Source organism: Etheostoma spectabile, unplaced genomic scaffold (assembly GCF_008692095.1).
Source record: "Etheostoma spectabile isolate EspeVRDwgs_2016 unplaced genomic scaffold, UIUC_Espe_1.0 scaffold00010292, whole genome shotgun sequence".
Classification (NCBI taxonomy): domain Eukaryota; kingdom Metazoa; phylum Chordata; class Actinopteri; order Perciformes; family Percidae; genus Etheostoma; species Etheostoma spectabile.
The window spans coordinates 317-22,767 of NW_022603819.1; the positions used below are offsets into that span (position 1 = coordinate 317).

At 45.0% G+C, this 22,451-nt stretch overlaps 1 protein-coding gene across 1 annotated transcript; it reads left to right on the forward strand.

Annotated features, from left to right (window-relative positions):
* Nucleotides 1–944: 944 nt before the first annotated feature.
* On the forward strand, nucleotides 945–10,718 carry LOC116679308 (multidrug resistance-associated protein 9-like; the record flags this gene model as incomplete). Its single annotated transcript, XM_032508977.1, is given in 16 exon segments — nucleotides 945–1,000; nucleotides 1,443–1,536; nucleotides 1,681–1,784; nucleotides 2,216–2,327; nucleotides 2,330–2,397; nucleotides 3,098–3,324; nucleotides 5,579–5,728; nucleotides 7,140–7,329; nucleotides 7,430–7,519; nucleotides 8,150–8,339; nucleotides 8,592–8,751; nucleotides 8,848–8,891; nucleotides 8,894–8,925; nucleotides 9,032–9,145; nucleotides 9,231–9,395; nucleotides 9,882–10,718. Coding segments are annotated over 16 exon segments (1,889 nt in total), but the record flags the coding sequence as incomplete, so codon positions are not given.
* Between the last annotated feature and the right edge of the window lie 11,733 nt (nucleotides 10,719–22,451).

A 22,451-nucleotide genomic window follows, 5' to 3' on the forward strand; every position in this document is an offset into this window, starting at 1 on the left:
TAGTCCTGTAGGGTGTTACCATGTTAGTCCTGTAGGTGTTACCATGTTAGTCCTGTAGTTGTTACCATGTTAGTCCTGTAGGGTGTTCCCATGTTTAGTCCTGCAGGGTTTACCATGTTATTCCTGTAGTATGTTTACCATGTGTAGTCCTCAGGGTGTTACCATGTTAGTCCTGTAGGGTGTTACCATGTTAGTCCGACAGGTTTTACCATGTTAGTCCTGTAGGGTGTTACCATGTTGGTCTGCAGGGTGTTACCATGTTAGTCCTAGGGTGTTACCATGTTAGTCCTGTAGGGTGTTACCATGTTAGTCCTGCAGGTGTTACCATGTTAGTCCTGCAGGGTATACCATGTTAGTCCTGTAGGGTGTTACCATGTTATCCTGTAGGGTGTTACCATGTTAGTCCTGCAGGGTAAACCATGTTAGTCCTGCAGGTTGTTACATGTTGGTCCTGTAGGGTGTTACCATGTTAGTCCTGCAGGAATACCATTTAGTCCTGCAGGGTGTTACCATGTTTGTCCTGTAAGGTGTTACCATGTTAGTCCTGTAGGGTGTTACATGTTAGTCCTGTAGGGTGTTACCATGTTAGTCCTGCAGGGTGTTACCATGTTAGTCTTGTAGGTGTTACCATGTTAGTCGCTGTAGGGTGTTACCATGTTCGTCCTGTAAGGTGTTACCATGTTATGTCCTGTAGGGTGTTACCATTTTAGTCCTGTAGGGTGTTACCATGTTAGTCCTGTAGGGTGTTACCATGTTAGTCCTGCAGGGTTTACCATGTTAGTCCCTACAGGGTTTACCATGTTAGTCCTGCAGGGTGTTACCATGTTAGTCTACAGGGTGTTACCATGTTAGTCCTGCAGGTGTTACCATGTTTAGTGGTAATAGCAGTGATTGGTGGGTTAAGTACAGCGTTGATAACTGACCGTCTGTCTGTGTCCTCTCAGCCTTCAACATGTCGGACGAGACAACAGACGCCTTCAAACGTAAGTCTGTCACATCTGTAGGTGTTACCATAATAGTCCTGTAGGGTGTTACCATGTTAGTCCTACAGGGTGTTACCATGTTAGTCCTACAGTGTGTTACCATGTTAGTCCTACAGGTTTACCATGTAAGTCCTACGGGTGTTACCATGTTAGTCCTGCAGGTGTTACCATGTTAGTCCTGTAGGGTGTTACCATGTTAGTCCTGTAGGGTGTTACCATGTTAGTCCTGCAGGGTGTTACCATGTTAGTCCTGTAGGGTGTTACCATGTTAGTCCTGTAGGGTGTTACCATGTTAGTCCTGCAGGGGTGTTACCATGTTAGTCCTGCAGGGTGTTACCATGTTAGTCCTGTAGGGGTTTACATGTTAGTCCTGCAGGGTGTTACCATGTTAGTCCTGCAGGGTGTTCCATGTTAGTCCTGCAGGGTGTGTTACCATGGTGACCAGGGCAGGTTTAACAGGAATCGTGTTCTCTGTGTGAAGCGTCTGAACAGAAGAATGAAGCGACGTTGATCACCTGGAAAACCCTCCAGCAGTACTGTCACGCAGCTGGAGGTACACACACACACACACACCACACACACACACACACACAAACACACACAAACACACACACAACACACACACCAGAGTATTACATTATTCTATAATAACGTGATCTATGTGTGGTCCCATAATGAAAGCGTCTGTCCCCTGCAGGACTGTGTGTGAGCATCTTTGTGGTGCTCTGCTTCGTGGTGCTAACAGCTAACGGGACGCTAGGCTACTGGGGACTGAGCTATGTCCTGGAGCAGGGACACGGGGTGAGACAGAGACACAGAGACACAGAGACACAGAGACACAAAGACAAAGACACAAATACAAAAAGACACAGAGAGTTTGAGACACAGAGATAGACACAGAGACACAGAGAGACAGAGACAAAAAACCAACATAGAGACATAGAGACACAAAGACACAGAGACACAGAGACATGGAGAGATAGAGACACAGAGACAGGCACTCAAGGACACAGAGACACAGAGAGACAGGGACATGTGCCCTCCCACTCTGACATCTCTCCATTAGTGCATGTATAGGACCTGGGCATGTGTGTGTAGTTCAGGCCTGTTTGTAAATTGTAATTTCCTCTTGTGGATTAATGAAGATTACATTATTATTATTATTATTATTATTATTATTATTATTATTATTATATTATTATTATTATTATTATTATTGTGATGTTTCCCAGACTGCCAACGTGACATCATCAGAGCGAGACGACGTCTCTCTGAACCCCGACCTGCCCTTCTACCGCCTGGTTGCCGTGGTGATGATGAGCAGTCTGCTGCTCGTCTTCATCGTCAATGTGTCTTCTTCGTCAGAGTGAGCCTGAACGCAGCGAGCACGCTGCACAACAACCTGCTGAGTAACGTACGGACCAATCATCTCTCATCTCTCCGTCAGACAGGAGGGGCATAGTCCAGTAGTTCAGTGTGTAATGTGTGTACTGTGTGTACTGTGTGTAATGTGTGTACTGTGTCCACTGTGTGTATGTGTGTGAGTCGTATTTCATTTGTCCACAACGAAGCATTCAAGGACCATGCAAAGGCCCGAAAGTTGAATTTTGCATGCACTGTTGTGTATGAGAGAGAGAGAGAGATAGAGAGAGATATCCCACATATACACATTACACACATACGTCACACATATACACACATGTACACACATGTATACACATATATACACATGTACACACATGTATACACATATATACACATGTACACACTTATATCACACATATACACATGTACACACATATATCACACATATACACACATGTACACACATGTATACACATATATACACATGGACACACTTATATCACACATATACACATGTACACACATATATCACACATATACACACATGTACACACATGTATACACATATATACACATGTACACACATATATCACACATATACACACATGTACACACATGTATACACATACATAAGAATAAATAAGAATCCCTCCCAGTGTTCGTCCTGCTTTGCTGTGGCTGCTGTGAGTGATGCTCTCAGCTGATTGGTGGAGTGATGCTCTCAGCTGATTGGTGGATATCTCCCTCAGATCTTAGCCAGACCAATGAGCTTCTTCGACTCGATCCCGACGGGCCGCATCCTGAACTGTTTCTCGTCGTGTCAGAGCGAGGTGGACGCGGCCGTCCCCTTCCACGTCAATGTGCAGCTGATGTTCTCCCTGTTGGCTGTGTGCAGCCTGCTGGTGTCTGCAGCCACCTTCCCCTACATGGTGCTGCCGGCGGGGGGGCTGCTCCTGCTCCTGGTCCTGGTCTTCAGGTACTCTTATTATTATGATTATCTTCATACTGTCTTCTTCTATTCACCCCATCCTGAATTCTTCTAAATCCTGATTTCAATCCTTAGTTCTAACCCTCAACGTCTGTCAGGGTCAGGATGCAGAAATTAAAGAAATTCATCCATCCATAACTTCATCCATCCATGTGTAAATTCATCCATCCATGCATAAATTCATCCATCCATAACTTCATTCATCCATGCATAAATTCATCCATCCATGTGTAAATTCATCCATCCATGCATAAATTCATCCATCCATAACTTTATTCATCCATGCATAAATTCATCCATCCATGTGTAAATTCATCCATCCATAACTTCATCCATCCATGTGTAAATTCATCCATCCATAACTTCATCCATCCATGTGTAAATTCATCCATCCATTAATTCATCCATCCATGTGTAAATTCATCCATCCATAACTTCATCCATCCATGCATAAATTCATCCATCCATAACTTCATCCATCCATGCATAAATTCATCCATCCATAACTTTATTCATCCATGCATAAATTCATCCATCCATGTGTAAATTCATCCATCCATGCATAAATTCATCCATCCAAAACTTTATTCATCCATGCATTAATTCATCCATCCATGTGTAAATTCATCCATCCATGCATAAATTCATCCATCCATAACTTCATCCATCCATGCATAAATTCATCCATCCATAACTTTATTCATCCATGCATAAATTCATCCATCCATGTGTAAATTCATCCATCCATGCATAAATTCATCCATCCAAAACTTTATTCATCCATGCATTAATTCATCCATCCATGTGTAAATTCATCCATCCATGCATAAATTCATCCATCCAAAACTTTATTCATCCATGCATAAATTCATCCATCCATGTGTAAATTCATCCATCCATGCATAAATCATCCATCCAAAACTTTATTCATCCATGCATTAATTCATCCATCCATGTGTAAATTCATCCATCCATGCATAAATTCATCCATCCATAACTTTATTCATCCATGCATAAATTCATCCATCCATGTGTAAATTCATCCATCCATAACTTCATCCATCCATGTGTAAATTCATCCATCCATAACTTCATCCATCCATGTGTAAATTCATCCATCCATAACTTCATCCATCCATGTGTAAATTCATCCATCCATTAATTCATCCATCCATGTGTGAATTCATCCATCCATAACTTCATCCATCCATGTGTGAATTCATCCATCCATAACTTCATCCATCCATGTGTGAATTCTGCACAATCATAACACTGTAAATGTTACGAAGAATGTGTTGTTGAATGAGTTGTTAGATGTGTTGTTAGATGTGTTGTTAGATGTGTTGTCGGACGTGTTGGATGAGTTGTCGGATGTGTTGGATGAGTTGTCGGACGTGTTGGATGAGTTGTCGGATGTGTTGTCGGACGTGTTGTTGGATGTGTTGTCGGATGAGTTGTCGGATGTGTTGTTAGATGTGTTGAATGAGTTGTTAGATGTGTTGTCGGATGAGTTGTCGGATGTGTTGTTAGATGGGTTGTTGGTTTAGTTTTTGTGAGTTGTTAGATGTGTTGTTAAATGAGTTGTCGGATGTGTTGGATGAGTTGTTAGATGTGTTGTCGGACGTGTTGGATGAGTTGTCGGATGTGTTGGATGAGTTGTCGGACGTGTTGGATGAGTTGTCGGATGTGTTGTCGGACGTGTTGTTGGATGTGTTGTCGGATGAGTTGTCGGATGTGTTGTTAGATGGGTTGTTGGTTTAGTTTTTGTGAGTTGTTAGATGTGTTGTTAAATGTGTTGTTGGATGTGTTGTCGGGTGAGTTGTCGGACGTGTTGGATGTGTTGTCGGGTGTGTTGTTGGATGAGTTGTCGGATGTGTTGTTGGACGTGTTGTTGGACGTGTTGAATGAGTTGTTAGATGTGTTGTCGGATGTGTTGTTGGATGTGTTGTTGGATGTGTTGTTGGATGTGTTGAATGAGTTGTTAGATGTGTTGTCGGATGTGTTGTTGGATGTGTTGTTGGATGTGTTGTTGGACGTGTTGAATGAGTTGTTAGATGTGTTGTCGGATGTGTTGTCGGATGTGTTGTTGGACGTGTTGTTGGACGTGTTGAATGAGTTGTTAGATGTGTTGTCGGATGTGTTGTTGGATGTGTTGTTGGATGTGTTGTCGGGTGAGTTGTTGGATGTGTTGTTGGATGAGTGGTTGGATGACTTGTTGGCTGACTTGTTGTGTGTCCTGCAGCCTGTTCCTGAGAAACATCTGCACGTTGAAGAAGATGGAGGACGTGAGCCGTTCCCCCTGCATCTCCCTGTGCACCTCCATCGTCAGAGGCCTGGGCTCCATCCACGCCTACGGAAAGACGCACACCTACACCGAGCGTGAGACTCCATGGCCCATTGACTCCCATTCTTTTTATGCTAACAAGCCATCACCTGCAGTTAGCATCCATTGACTCCCATTCATTTTAATGCTACGAAGCCATCACCTCCCGTTAGCATCCCATTGACTCCCATTCATTTTTATGCTACGAAGCCATCACCTCCCGTTAGCATCCCATTGACTCCCATTCATTTTTATGCTACGAAGCCATCACCTGCCGTTAGCATCCCATTGACTCCCATTCATTTTTATGCTACGAAACCATCACCTGCCGTTAGCATCCATTGACTCCCATTCATTTTTATGCTACGAAGCCATCACCTGCCGTTAGCATCCCATTGACTCCCATTCATTTTTATGCTACCAAGCCAAGTTACGATTCTCTCCGACCAATCAGCAGTCTGCGAATGAAGATGGATATCCAAGATTTATTATGTCATAATTCTCTGTAGCGCTCCTTGATGACAAGTAGATAGAATAAGGCTTTCAGGAGATGTTAATAATAATTATAACAATAATAATAATAATAATAATAATAATAATAATAATAATAATAATAATAATAATAATGTATCATTTTTTATCCCACAAGGGGAAAATACAGTTCTCACACCCAGGCCTGAATCTCTTAGTGAAATATGAACATGAAGAGTTATTGTGTTGTAGGTTTAAGGTCCTCTCTGACACCAACTCCACCCACCTCCTCCTCTGTAACTACGCCTGTGTGTGTTGTAGGTTTAAGGTCCTCTCTGACACCAACTCCCCCCACCTCCTCCTCTGTAACTACGCCTGTGTGTGTTGTAGGTTTAAGGTCCTCTCTGACACCAACTCCCCCACCTCCTCCTCTGTAACTACGCCTGTGTGTGTTGTAGGTTTAGGTCCTCTCTGACACCAACTCCCCCCACCTCCTCCTCTGTAACTACGCCTGTGTGTGTTGTAGGTTTAAGGTCCTCTCTGACACCAACTCCCCCCACCTCCTCCTCTGTAACTACGCCTGTGTGTGTTGTAGGTTTAAGGTCCTCTCTGACACCAACTCCCCCCACCTCCTCCTCTGTAACTACGCCTGTGTGTGTTGTAGGTTTAAGGTCCTCTCTGACACCAACTCCCCCCACCTCCTCCTCTGTAACTACGCCTGTGTGTGTTGTAGGTTTAAGGTCCTCTCTGACACCAACTCCACCCACCTCCTCCTCTGTAACTACGCCTGTGTGTGTTGTAGGTTTAAGGTCCTCTCTGACACCAACTCCCCCCACCTCCTCCTCTGTAACTACGCCTGTGTGTGTTGTAGGTTTAAGGTCCTCTCTGACACCAACTCCCCCCACCTCCTCCTCTGTAACTACGCCTGTGTGTGTTGTAGGTTTAAGGTCCTCTCTGACACCAACTCCACCCACCTCCTCCTCTGTAACTACGCCTGTGTGTGTTGTAGGTTTAAGGTCCTCTCTGACACCAACTCCACCCACCTCCTCCTCTTTAACTTTGGCCTGTATTGGCTGTCCCACGTCATGGGTTGTCTGTGCGTTGTCATGACGTTGATCGTCTCTCTGCTGGTTGTCTTCGTCTCCAACGACGTCTGCAGCCCCCCCATGAAGGCCCTGTCTCTGAACTTCATCTTACAGGTAACACACACACACACACACACACAAACACACACACAGGTCTAGACCACTCTATAATTTACAGGTAGAGTTGTTAAACAATAATAATGTTTTTTTTCAGCTGTCTGCAAACTTTCAGTATTTGCTCCTGTCGATGATCTCTGTTGAAGCGAGGTTCATCTCCGTGGAGCGGCTGCTCGAGTACATCACGGTCAGTTTCTAACAGATACCACTCCCAGAGACTCCTAAAGACTCCCACAGACTCCTAAAGACTCCCACAGACTCCTAAAGACTACCAGATATTCCTAAAGACCACCAGAGACTGCTAAAGACTACCACAGACTCCTAAAGACTGCCAGAGACACCTAAAGACTCCCACATACTCCTAAACACTACCAGATATTCCCAAAGACTACCAGAGACTCCTAAAGACTCCCACAGACTCCTAAAGACTCCCACAGACTCCTAAAGACTACCAGATATTCCTGAAGACTACCAGAGACTCCTAAAGACTCCCACAGACTCCTAAAGACTCCCACAGACTCCTAAAGACTACCAGATATTCCTAAAGACTTCTAGAGATTCCTAAAGACTCCCAGAGACTCCTAAAGACTAACAATGACACCTAAAGACTACTAGAGATTCCTAAAGACTATTAGAGATTCCTAAAGACTACTAGAGATTCCTAAAGACTACTAGAGATTCTTAAAGACTACTCAGATTTTCCTAAAGACTTCCAGAGACTCTTAATGACAACCAGAGATTCCTAAAGACTTCTCAGAGATTCCTAAAGACTACTAAAGACTAGATGTTGCTGGTCTGCTCTCTGATTGGGTTTTAGGGCTCGGAGGAGTTGGAGGGGGGACAGCGGGAGGTGAAGCCGGTCCCAGAGGACTGGCCTCAGACAGGAGTCATCACCTTCCTGGACTATAAGATGCGTTACAGACAGAACTTACCTTTTGTCCTCAATGGGCTGCATCTCCACATCAGAGCCGGGGAGAAGATCGGCATTGTGGGAAGGACTGGCTCCGGTAAGCCCATGTGTGTCTCTAAAGGACCCAGAAGACTGTACATAACTTTCTATAATCTTAGATACTTACACGCCTGTAGTACGTTTGGAGACGCTACGTCACCTAATCATTAGAAAAAGAAATACTGTGTTGTAGTCCCAGAACTCAGGAACTACACTCAGCTGAGTAAGCATTAGCATTAGCATTAGCACAACTTAAAGGTGAGGGGGGTTGGGTGACGTGCTGTCAGCTGATGGGGGGGTCTGTGTGCAGGGAAGTCGTCCCTGGCCGTGGCCTTGTTCCGGTTGGTTGAACCGGCTGCAGGGAGCGTCCTCATTGACGGGGTGGACATCACGTCCATCAGCCTGTCTAACCTGCGCAACAAGCTGTCCATCATCCCCCAGGACCCCATTCTGTTCACCGGCACCATCAGGTAACCATGGAAACCACTATGGCCTCTAGACCTGCTCTATCTGTAAGTTATAGAGCGGTCTAGACCTGCTCTATAACCGGTTCCTGTGGTCTGCAGGTCCAACCTGGACCCTGTCAACAGACACAGTGATGAGGAGATCTGGCAGCGCTGGAAAAGACCTACATGAAGGACGCAGTATGTTACGTCATCCACTTAAAAACACCTGTTTCTGATTGGATGATCAGCTGTTCCGTGTTATGTGCTTGCGTCTGATTGGCTCAAATGTGATGATGTCACACAGATTTGGGGTCTGGAGGGGAAGCTTCAGGCCGAGCTGGTCGACAACGGAGGAAACTTCTCTCTGGGACAGAAACAGCTGATCAGCCTGAGCAGAGCTCTGCTACGGGACTCCAAGGTCAGTCTGCCTGTCTGTCTGCCTGCCTGTCTGTCTACCTGTCTGTCTACCTGTCTACCTACCTGTCTCCCTGTCTGTCCCTCAGATCATCCTATTGGACGAGGCGACAGCGTCCATCGATGCTGAGACCGACTCTCTGATCCAGATCACCATCCGAGAGGCGTTCAGGGACAGCACGGTGCTCACCATCGCTCACCGGATCCACACGGTGCTGCAGGCTGACCGCATCCTGGTCCTCAACCAAGGACAGGTGAGTCCCGCTGAGTCCCCCTGAGTCCCCCGTCCTTAACCACAAATAGGTGAGTCCCCCTGAGTCCCCCGTCCTTAACCACAAACAGGTGAGTCCCCCTGAGTCCCCCGTCCTTAACCACAAACAGGTGAGTCCCCCCTCCTCGGCCATGGACAGGTGAGTGTCCCTGAGTTCCATTGTGTTAATTAACCCTTACACTGTGTTAATTATTATTGTTATCTTATATAATTATAACCCTGACATGTCTCTGTTTGTCTGTCTGTGTATGTGTCCCTGTCTCTGTCTCAATTTGTGTCTCTCTGTATCTGCCTGTGTGTCCCTGTCTCTGTCTGTCTGTGTCTCTGTCTGTCTGTGTGTCTCTGTCTCTGTTGTTCTCTGTCTGTCTGTGTGTCCCTGTCTGTGTCTGTCTGTCTGCCTCTGTGTCTCTGTCCTTGTCTCTCTGTTTTCCTGTCTCTGTCTGTCTCCGTTGTGTCTCTTGTCCTGTAGGTGGTGGAGTTTGATCATCCAGATGTGTTGAAACAGAGACCAGACTCGCTGTTTGCTTCTCTGCTATCGGCTTCCAACACTGTGGCGTCCTGATGTCCCTGAACGCACCACAGTAACCTCAGACGTTTCTTCAGCGTTCTGATGTCCTTGAACGCACCGCAGTAACCTTAGAGGTTTCTGCAGCGTTCGGATGTACCTGAACGCACCGCAGTAACCTTAGAAGTTTCTGCAGAGTCCTGATGTCCCTGAACGCACCGCAGTAACCTCAGAGGTTTCTGCAGCGTCCTGATGTCCTGAACGCACCGCAGTAACCTCAGAGGTTTCTGCAGCGTCCTGATGTCCCTGAACGCACCGCAGTGACCTCAGAGGTTTCTGCAGCGTCCTGATGTCCCTGAACGCACCGCAGTGACCTCAGAGGTTTCTGCAGCGTCCTGATGTCCCTGAACGAGTATTATGGTTCAATATGTATCTAGTTTTTCTCGATATACCGATTTAGTCATAGAACGTTTCAATTGTTTAATCATGAATTACTAATTGAACATCTGTATTAGTAGTTTGATTTCCAGATATCATGACTTTGTTGAGTTTTAATGGTTCATTTCATTAGTGTCCATATCCAGCGTCTGCTGCAAGTTTCCCCCCCAACAAAAAATAATTGTGTCATCTGCAAAAACAGTACATTTTGGTACATTTGATAATTCACAAATGTCATTAAAGTAAAGGATAAACACTGGTGGGCCCAGACCAGACCCCTGTGGAACGCCACAGGAAATACTCACTGTTAGTAATTATGCTTATTAGCCATTTGAACAGACAGACTCCTGTTATCAATAAAGTTTTATCCACACCTCTTATTCCTTATCTTTCCATTCTTTAATAGGCTTTCATGATCTGCAGAATCAAAAGAAAATCAATCAATGAATCAATGAATGTCGCTGCTGCAGTTTTCTTTTTCAATACAGTTTGATAATATTTCACCCAACTCAATAATCTGAATCCATCCTGACTCCATTAATAAATTATTTCTTTCAATGAAATGATCAAATCTTGTGACAAATAGTCTTTCCAATATTTTTGAGAATTGAAAAAGCTAAAAGTAGTGATTATTTACATGGAGTCTGGTGGAGATATGCTGCTCTATACATGCTAAAAGTAGTGATTATTTACATGGAGTCTGGTGGAGATATGCTGCTCTATACATGCTAAAAGTAGTGATTATTTACATGGAGTCTGGTGGAGATATGCTGCTCTATACATGCTAAAAGTAGTGATTATTTACATGGAGTCTGGTGGAGATATGCTGCTCTATACACGCTAAAAGTAGTGATTATTTACATGGAGTCTGGTGGAGATATGCTGCTCTATACACGCTAAAAGTAGTGATTATTTACATGGAGTCTGGTGGAGATATGCTGCTCTATACACGCTAAAAGTAGTGATTATTTACATGGAGTCTGGTGGGTTTGGTTTTCATGTTAAACTAAAAGGATCTTACTGTTTAACTAAAAGGTTGATTGCTGAAATGTTATTCTTTCATATGCAAATTTGACATTATGTTGTTTAACATTCAACTCAATTCAATTACATTTTATTTATAGTATCAATTCATAACAAGAGTTATCTCAAGACACTTTACAGATAGACCACACTCCAGAATTTACAAGGACCCAACAGTTCTAGTGGTTTTCTCCAGAGCAGCAACAGGGCCACAGTGGAGAGGAAAAACTTCCTTTTAGGCAGAAACCTCGGTCAGACCCAGGCTCTTGGTAGGCGGTGTCTGACGGGCCGGTTGGGGTTAATGAAGAGTGGTAATAACAAAAATAGAAGAAATTAGTAGTTTGTAGCAGTTCTTTGTAGTAGTTCATGGCATAGCAGGACGCTGTGCGGCATTACAAGGCACAGCAGGACGTAGCAGGACGTAGCAGGACGTAGCAGGACGTAGCAGGACGTAGCAGGACGCAGCAGGACGTAGCAGGACGTAGCAGGACGTAGCAGGACGTAGCAGGACGTAGCAGGACGTAGCAGGACGTAGCAGGACGTAGCAGGACGTAGCAGGACGTAGCAGGACGCAGCAGGACGTAGCAGGACGTAGCAGGACACTGCAGTGTAGCAGTTGAACATGGCATCACAGAACGTGTAGCGGGACCATGGCGACAGCTGCTACCCTGATTTTGGAGCCTCTCTGATCCAAGGGAACATGCTGGGGAAAAAAGAACATAAGGACTCCCCAGAGCTAGGTTAGTAACTAGGTTAGTAACTAGGTTAGTAACTAGGTTAGTAACTAGGTTAGTAACTAGGTTAGTAACTAGGTTAGTAACTAGGTTAGTAACTAGGTTAGTAACTAGGTTAGTAACTAGGTTAGTAACTAGGTTAGTAACTAGGTTAGTAACTAGGTTAGTGACTAGGTTAGTAACTAGGTTAGGAACTAGGTTAGTAACTAGGTTAGTAACTAGGTTAGTAACTAGGTTAGTGACTAGGTTAGGAACTAGGTTAGGAACTAGGTTAGTAACAAGCATTTCTGGGACATGGATGCACATAAATGAAAAGATGGAAAGATAGAGGAGAGAGGAGCTCAGTGTATCAAAATAAGTCCCCAGCTGTCTAAAACTATTACAACAAAACCAAGAGAGACGAGGTAAAGAGAGCTCCAGCCCGGCCGGGCCAGAACTCTCCCCAACCGGATCGGGCTGTATGCCAAGTCTCCCTTTAGTTCTATTATATTCTTGATTATATGTTAGATAAATCTGAAAACTATGTGACTAACTACTACTCCCTAACAATATTCGATTCTATGCCCTAACTATAAGCTTTATCAAAGAGGAAAGTCTTAAGCCTACTCTTAAATGTGGAGACGGTGTCTGCCTCCCGGACCCAAACTGGAACCTGGTTCCACAGGAGAAGAGCCTGATAGCTGAACGCTCTGGTCCCTGGACCCTGACTGGAACCTGGTTCCACAGGAGAGGGGCCTGATAGCTGAACGCTCTGGCTCCCGTTCTACTTTTAGAGACTCTAGGAACCACCAGTAACCCTGCATTCTGGGAGCGTAGTTCTCTCCTAGGGTTGTAAGGTACTATAAGCTCTTTAAGATAAGATGGAGCCTGACCATGAAGAGCTTTGTAGGTGAGAAGAAGGATTTTAAATTCTATTCTAGATTTCACAGGAAGCCAATGCAGAGAAGCTAAAACAGGAGAAACGTGATCTCTTTTCCTGGTTCCCGTCAGAACACGTGCTGCAGCATTCTGGATCAGCTGTAGAGTCTTTATGGACGTCTTCGAGCAGCCTGATAATAAAGAATTGCAGTAATCCAACCTAGAAGTAACAAATGCATGGACTAGTTTTTCTGCATCATTTTTAGACAGGATATTCCTGATTTTTGCAATATTACGTAGGTGAAAAAAGGCGATCCTTGAAATTTGCTTTAAGTGGGAATTAAAGGACATGTCCTGATCAAAGATGACTCCAAGATTCTTCACAGTGGTGCTGGAGGCCAGGGTGGTGCTGGAGGCCAGGGTGGTGCTGGAGGCCAGGGTGGTGCTGGAGGCCAGGGTGATGCTGGAGGCCAGGGTGATGCTGGAGGCCAGGGTGATGTTGGAGGCCAGGGTGGTGCTGGGGGCCAGGGTGGTGCTGGGGGCCAGGGTGGTGCTGGAGGCCAGGGTGGTGCTGGGGGCCAGGGTGGTGCTGGGGGCCAGGGTGATGCTGGTGGCCAGGGTGGTGCTGGGGGCCAGGGTGATGCTGGGGGCCAGGGTGGTGCTGGGGGCCAGGGTGGTGCCATCCAGAGTAACTATATCTTTGGATAGTGCGTCACGAAGGTGCTTGGGTCCGAGAGCAATAACTTCAGTTTTATCGGAGTTTAACATTAGAAAATTACAGGTCATCCAGGTTTTAATATCCTGAAGGCACGTTTGAAGTTTAGCTAACTGATTAGTTTCATCCGGCTTGATTGATAGATATAACTGAGTATCATCTGCATAACAATGAAAGTTTATGGAGTGTTTCCTAATAATACTGCCTAAAGGAAGCATGTATAAAGTGAACAGGATTGGACCGAGCACAGATCCTTGTGGGACTCCATGACTAACCTTGGCGTGCACAGAGGATTCATCGTTAACATGAACAAACTGAGATCGATCTGATAAATAAGACTTAAACCAGCTTAGAGCAGTCCCTTTAATGCCAATTAAATGTTCCAATCTCTGTAATAAGATATAATGGTCAATGGTATCAAATGCAGCGCTAAGATCTAATAACACAAGTACAGAGATAAGTCCTTCGTCTGAAGCAATTAGGAGGTCATTAGTAATTTTCACAAGTGCTGTCTCTGTGCTATGATGAACTCTAAATCCTGACTGAAAATCCTCAAATAAGCTGTTGCTATGCAGAAAGTCACACAGCTGTTTGGCGACTGCTTTCTCAAGAATCTTAGAGAGAAATGGAAGGTTGGATATAGGTCTATAGTTGGCTAAAACATCTGGATCAAGGTTGGATATAGGTCTATAGTTGGCTAAAACATCTGGATCAAGGTTGGATATAGGTTTATAGTTGGCTAAAACATCTGGATCAAGGTTGGATATAGGTCTATAGTCTGCTAAAACATCTGGATCAAGGTTGGATGTAGGTCTATAGTTGGCTAAAACATCTGGATCAAGGTTGGATGTAGGTCTATAGTTGGCTAAAACATCTGGATCAAGGTTGGATGTAGGTCTATAGTTGGCTAAAACATCTGGATCAAGGATGGATATAGGGCTATAGTTAGCTAAAACATCTGGATCAAGGATGGATATAGAGCTATAGTTAACTAAAACATCTGGATCAAGGTTGGATATAGGGCTATAGTTGGCTAAAACATCTGGATCAAGGTTGGATATAGGTCTATAGTTGGCTAAAACATCTGGATCAAGGTTGGATATAGGTCTGTAGTTGGCTAAAACATCTGGATCAAGGTTGGATGTAGGTCTATAGTTGGCTAAAACATCTGGATCAAGGTTAGATATAGGTCTATAGTTAGCTAAAACATCTGGATCAAGGTTGGATATAGGACTATAGTTGGCTAAAACATCTGGATCAAGGTTGGATATAGGTCTATAGTTGGCTAAAACATCTGGATCAAGGTTGGATATAGGTCTATAGTTGGCTAAAACATCTGGATCAAGGTTGGATATAGGTCTATAGTTGGCTAAAACATCTGGATCAAGGTTGGATATAGGACTATAGTTGGCTAAAACATCTGGATCAAGGTTGGATATAGGTCTATAGTTAGCTAAAACATCTGGATCAAGGTTGGATATAGGACTATAGTTGGCTAAAACATCTGGATCAAGGTTGGATATAGGACTATAGTTGGCTAAAACATCTGGATCAAGGTTGGATATAGGTCTATAGTTAGGGTGACCACCCGTCCCGCGTAGCGCGTGCGCGCACAGCGTTTGAAGCCCAATCACGCGTCCCGCAAATTGAGACCGTGTCACGCATAATCAATGCTTGCTCAAAAAAAAAAGTTGGTCGCTCTATATCTTGGAGCCCAGGCAGCCAAACGAACATTAGGCTCGTTGGACATGAACTGCGCCTGTAGAGTAGACGAGAGCAGGCGGCAGCAGCCGGGGGTGGTGGTGTGGTGTGGGGGGGGGGTTGACACTAAAAGCTGCGGTAAAGTCGGACAGTTTCCAGCCGATTCCAGAACAGGAAGGGACTTTAACACTGTGGTGCGATTCCGATTTAATAAAATATAATCAGACCCCAGATCAGCTGGAACAGTCTCTAGTTTTAATTGTAGGTCTCAGGATGTTCTACATGTGATCTGATCTGATTTTAATAACAACAGACTGGAGATGATCTGAGATCTGATCAGATTTAGTCTCTCTGACTTCTAAACGTCACTATCAGCCAGAATGTCCAGAATATGACTTTAAATCAGACAAATAGTTAAAATCCCTCCGATTCGTTGTCATGACAGCGCAGGCACGTGCATACCAGACACTGGGAAGGGACTTTTAGGAATGGGCTTTCCAATTCAAAAACTGGAGAAAGAGCCCGAGTCTGAGCAGTCTGAGCCCCCCCCCACACCATCAGTTAGAAAGAGAAGGGGGGTACAAGGAAGACTGGAAGACTCTTTAGTTCTAACTGTTCCTGTTGAGCAACTACAATTCCTGTTAGTCCTATAATTTTATATTATAATGTATTTAAAGTGAATAAATTGTAAGGAAATATAAAATGAAATAGCTAAAGTAAATCGTAAGTGGAAGTGCATCTGTCAATTATATTATAATTGTATGAGATTTCAAAATATTAATCTTTATTTAGAAAAAAATACACATTGGTTCTATTCATGAGCTTACATCAGCAGTTACACATGTTCAGGGGCATAGGGCGTTATTAATATACCATGTAAGGTGCTAGAAATGGGTAAACCAGTATTAGTGAGTCTGCCCGTGGGGGGGGGGGGGAGGGGCACCGCTTCGCCAGGCAGTGTCCCACATTGTCCCTCAGAAACATACCACTTGTCCCCCCTTGGGCTTATTAGCAGGTGGTCACCCTATCTATAGTTAGCTAAAACATCTGGATCAAGGTTGGATATAGGTCTATAGTTAGCTAAAACATCTGGATCAAGGTTGGATATAGGTCTATAGTTAGCTAAAACATCTGGATCAAGGTTGGATATAGGACTATAGTTGGCTAAAACATCTGGATCAAGGTTGGATATAGGTCTATAGTGGGATAAAACATCTGGATCAAGGTTGGATATAGGTCTATAGTTAGCTAAAACATCTGGATCAAGGTTGGATATAGGTCTATAGTGGGATAAAACATCTGGATCAGGGTTGGGCGTTTCAGAAAAGGTTTAACTACAGCAACTTTAAAGTGCTGTGGTACATAGCCTGTTAATAAAGACAAGTAGCCTAGTCGGTGCTAATAAATTGAATACATGTTGTTGACATCCATGAGTAGAGGAGGGATTCACGATTTCTCTTGTTTTCACTCCATAAATCAGAATCTACAGATATGCATCTTTCTGATGAGTTCATCTGCAGCTGTAGACAACACAATGTGTGTGTGTGCGTGTGCGTGTGCGTGTGTGTGTGTGCGTGTGCGTGTGCGCGTGCGCATGCGTGCGCGTGCGTGTGCGCGTGTGTGTGTGTGCGTTTGCGTGTGTGTGTGCGTGTAACTTTAATCCGGCAGCTCCTGATCTGCAGTTGAACATTCAATCCCATTCATTTCAAATCAAATTCCTCCATCAAATAATTACTTAAATATATATATATATATTACACATATAGCTATAATTATTATATATTTTCATTTCATTTCAAATATTTATTATACAGGAAAGTCAGAAAAAGTAACATTACATTAAAATATAAAAACGGGCCTGACTCAGGTTCAGCAGGTTCCTGTTCTGCAGAAACATAAAACCTGGTCCAGCACGTCAGGACAGACATTAATACAAGACATCAATATAGAAAGATAAAAACAATAGTGAGGCGTCCTGGTCTCACGTGGGTCGGGCCCGAGAGACCGACCTGGTGAGGGGTCCTGGTCTCACGTGGGTCGGGCCCGAGAGACCGACCTAGTGAGGGGTCCTGGTCTCACGTGGGTCGGGCCCGTGAGACCAACCTGTTGAGGGGTCCTGGTCTCACGTGGGTCGGGCCCGTGAGACCAACCTAGTGAGGGGTCCTGGTCTCACGTGGGTCGGGCCCGTGAGACCGACCTGGTGAGGGGTCCTGGTCTGCATGTATAAATGCAATAGCGTGGCTGTTTAGGAAGTTTTGGTAAGTCACAGCGTTAGAACGTGCAAGGGTATGGAGGGTCACTGTGGATCTGGATCCATGGTGTACTCTGGTGGATCTGGATCCATGGTGTAGTCTGGTGGATCTGGATCCATGGTGTAGTCTGGTGGATCTGAGAGCTCGATGGTGTAGTCTGGTGGATCTGGTTCCATGGTGTAGTCTGGTGGATCTGAGAGCTCGATGGTGAAGTCTGGTGGATCTGGTTCCATGGTGTAGTCTGGTGGATCTGAGAGCTCGATGGTGTAGTCTGGTGGATCTGGTTCCATGGTGTAGTCTGGTGGATCTGAGAGCTCCATGGTGTAGTCTGGTGGATCTGGTTCCATGGTGTAGTCTGGTGGATCTGAGAGCTCGATGGTGTAGTCGTGCTATTGGTTCAGTGATTTCCTTCGGGGTAAGAGACCAGATAGGAAGACAGGAGGATCTGGTCTGATCTCGTTATAAACATAAAGTTTCTGATTCAACTTTTTTGTTGAGTTAGACATGTTCCCAAAGTGCACTTCGTCCACTACGTACTTACTCGCATAGTGCGTAAAATTTGACTGAGAGTGTCGCGCACTTCTTGATGTACTTACCGGAAATGACGATCAGCTCGTTCCTCCTCCTTCTTCTTCTGTGAAATTGTGAATTGCACCCAGAAAGAGAGCATTCCCGCCACCTACTGTCGCCCGCGAAAAATACACTTCTGCTTGGTTCATCAAGATGAATGTGGTTATTGTTGCTTGTATCTGCCCTCTGTTTTTTGCGAGAATGAGAGGATTGCGACGCCGCCGTCGTATCATCCGCCTGCTTTTAACGGAAAATATACCGGTATGTTGATATTCATACTTTTGCTCTTAAATCATTTTTAAAAAACACCAAAAACTAGACATTATGAGTTATTTCAGCAAAAGTGGAGTGCTTAAAATGATGTCCAACTGACGTGTTAACTTAAAGAATACATGTTTTATTACCATCATTATTATAATAATAACTTGTTATACGATGTATCTGCTTTGAGCTGCTGTAGTTCAGATATTTCCCCTGTGTGGATTTCACATTTTAGAAGCTGGAACTAGTGACTTGATAAATGACTTAACGTATGAATGTATTAATTACAGTGACAATCCAAGAGTAGAAACAGATAACATGAAACACATTCAGTCCAGTTTTATTTTAAAAGACGGAAGACGGAGCCTGGTACCTGACCAGGAAGATTTTTCATTCTGTTCAGTTTCAGGCTGTGTGACCCCACAGCAAAGTTCATAGACGTGTTTATTGGTTTCCCTGGGTCGGCTCATGATGCGAGGGTTTTAAAGAACAGCCCCCTGTACTACCAGCACCGGTACCCTCCTCCTGGTTTCTGCCTCATAGGGGATGGGGGCCACCCCTGCCTCAGGCAACCCATCGCCCTCATGACGCCCTATAGGCAGCCTGTCCACAACCACCTCCAGGTCCGCTTCAACAGTCACCTGTCCAGAGCGAGGTGTGTTGTGGAGAGGGCATTTGGCATCCTGAAGACCAGATGGAGGTCCATATTTTTGAAGGCGCTGGAGGTGGATGTCCTCTATGTCCCGGAGGTCATTGCCTGCTGCACAGTCCTGCACAACATCTGCCTGACCAATGGGGACCTGCTGGAGCCAGAAGCTGATGTGGAGGGAGACGCAGAGGACCATCCTCAACCAGCTCCTCAAGGGGCCATCTGTGGAGCAGAGGACAGGCAGAGGACAGGCAGAGGACAGGCAGAGGACAGGCAGAGGACAGGCTAAGGATGGCCATGATGTGCCTGGTGCCTGACCATGATGACGCCCAAATGTGATTATTGTAATAATATTGTTGTTCTGCTGTTCTTGTTGTTGATTATTGTAATTATATAGTTGTTCTGCTGTTCGTGTTCATTTGTGTATTATAATCTGTTTAAAGAAACATTTAAGAAATCCACATGCGTGTGTTTTCATTTAAATGTAATGATATAAAGGATTTGCTGTACTGTATCTACACATTTCCCCGTGTGAGCAGTGAGGAAGGAGGTTGTGTACCATGGCTGACATCAATACTATTCAGCTGCCGACCAACTGGAATACACCAGAACAGATTAGTTATTAGCAACAGTAATAACAGACAGATCAGATAGTTATTATTTATTTATTTACAAGTCTTTCGAGCACAGACAAAAAACGCTCCTCCCTCATTACTACCTCCCTGTCTCTCCTCTCTCTCCTCTCCTCTCTCTCCTCTCCTCTCTCTCCTCTCCTCTCTCTCCCTCACCTCCCTCTCTCTCCTGTCATCCCTCTCCCTTATTTCTTTTAAATGCCTCTCCTCTCTCTCCACTGCCTCCCGATGCCGCCTCTCCTCTCTCTCATCTCTTGCTTCCTCTCTCTCCTCTCCTCTCTCTCCTCTCCTCTCTCTCATCTCTTGCTTCCTCTCTCTCCACTGCCTCCCGATGCCTCCTCTCCTCTCTCTCCTTCCTCCTCTCTCTCATCTCCTCTCTCTCCTCTCCTCTCTCTCATCTCCTCTCTCTCCTCTCCTCTCTCTCACTCCTCTCTCTCATCTCCTCTCTCTCCTCTCCTCTCTCTCATCTCTTGCTTCCTCTCTCTCCACTGCCTCCCGATGCCGCCTCTCCTCTCTCTCTCCTCTCTCTCTCTTGCCTTTTCCTCCATATTCACCATGTCCCTCTCAAAACTGTCCTCCTTGTCTTGGAGGTCTTTGAGGGCCTGTGCCACATCCACCCTCCTCCGTTTCAGAGTGGATGTGGCCCAGGCCGTGGCTAGGTCCCTCTCTGGGGTCACCACTGAGGGGGGCTCGACAACCACCACGTCCTGTAAGATGAGGCCATGAGGACAGGCGGTGTAACCGACGGCCTGCCCCCAATGGCCTCATCCATCAGAGGAAACCACTTCCAGGACCAGCGGTTGCCTCGCCCCCCTCAGTGCTGACCCCAGTTCTGGGGCACTTCAGATCCTACAGACAACGGAAAACACTCCAGTTTCATTTCAAACGTCAACTACATTTTTTTCAACTAAAATTGAATGTTCCCAGACATGGGGCTGATTAACTCACAATGATTTTAACAGTTAACCAACCTTGTATTTCTGTTTGAGGTTTTCACACTTTTTCTTGAGAAAAACGGGGGTAACCCTAGCCTGCAGCCCTCGACTTTCAATGTACGCCCTAACGAAAATACAATTTTTACGTAGCTACATTTACTTACTCGTATCCATTCAGGGCTGCATTGCGCTTCCCTGTGAAGCTGGAGGCGTTCACCGTCCTCCACAAAATGAGGGACCTCGTGTCCTCGTCTGTCCCTAACGATGACATAAATCAGATCAGGGCAGGAGCAGCACTGTTTACACATTAACGTACTTTAACATGACCGCTAACGCTTGCAGCTTTGAGTAGCTATATTTACAAGATCATCCATCTAACGCTGACATCTTCTCCAGTGGGCCGATAGTTTAACACAATAAACAACGTACTACAACACATGTAACGTTAGCTTAGAAATGATTCGCCGTGTATGGTTAAACTGCCGCTGTTAGCTAGCTAAGGTTAACTTGCTAGCATGTCAAATTACGGTACCAATAAACGTTATAATTCGCGATAAAAATATCATTAAAAACTGTAAGATTAACCAAATATACACATACAGGTACATTAAATGTTACAGGTATAGCAAAAAGACTCATGTTCAACTTACATTAGTTTATCTCTGTCGTCCCCGCTGTCGCGTCTACGGCCGCCATTAGTGAAAAGTTTCGACTGTTTTTAGCTCCGCCCCTTCCGCTACGTAGCCAAGATGGCGGCCGTTGAGTGTGGAAAGTGTGCATCGATACGCACTCAATATTCTGCCCGTTTGAGTACACCATCCGGGTATTAACGTGTACTGCATTCGACCGCACTTCGACAATGTGAACGCACTATGTTCTCAAATAGTTAGTATTTAGTAGAGAAGGTGATTTGGAACAAACTAGTACTACTAGTAGTACTACTAGTAGTACTACTAGTAGTAGTAGTAGTAGTAGTAGTAGTAGTAGTACTAGTTTCCTCCCCTGTCTTGTGTTGGAACGAGTCTGTCGAGGCATTACGGTTAGCGTACCTGACTCATTTCCGTTTCCTGTGTGTGTGGTTGCGTGTTGGTAGCTCTGCTGCTCACGACATACCAGTTCAGTTTGCTAGATTTGATATTACAGCGGCTAACTGTCCGCTAAACACTTATTCTCATAGCAGTTCTGCCTAAGCACTCACATATCTTTTCATTTTTCAGCGACTTTTGTTAAATAACAGCTGTTTTTAACGCTTGGTAGCTAACGCTACCGTACTTTAGCTTAGCTGCTAACGACTTTAGCTTAGCAGTTAGCTATGTCGTCCCCCTCTCCGACTTTCTCCTGCTCGGTGTGTGAGATGTTTAGTTACTCCTCTGCATCCTTTAGCGGTGATGGCGTGTGTAACAAGTGTAGTTTATTTTTGGACGTGGAGGCGGGGCTTAGTGAGTTAGAAGTCCGGATCCGCACCATGACGATCAGTCGTCAGTTACTGTAGCTAACCCCCCCCCGGTAGTCGGCACGGGCCGGCCTGAGCCTGAGTTAGCCTCTGGTAGTTCCTCGCGAACTCCGGAGCGCCAGGACATAGTCCCTGGGTGACTGTGCGAGGACGAGGAAGAGACAGTCGTAAGCTTTCCAAGACGTCGGACCACCACCAGCCTGTTAGCGTTTCTAAAGGTTTTCCCCACTCAGCAACCCCCCGCTGAGAAACCAACTCTTTTATCTCAGCTCCATTCTGAGAAACGTGAAGTTAGCGAAGCCGGCAGCCGTAG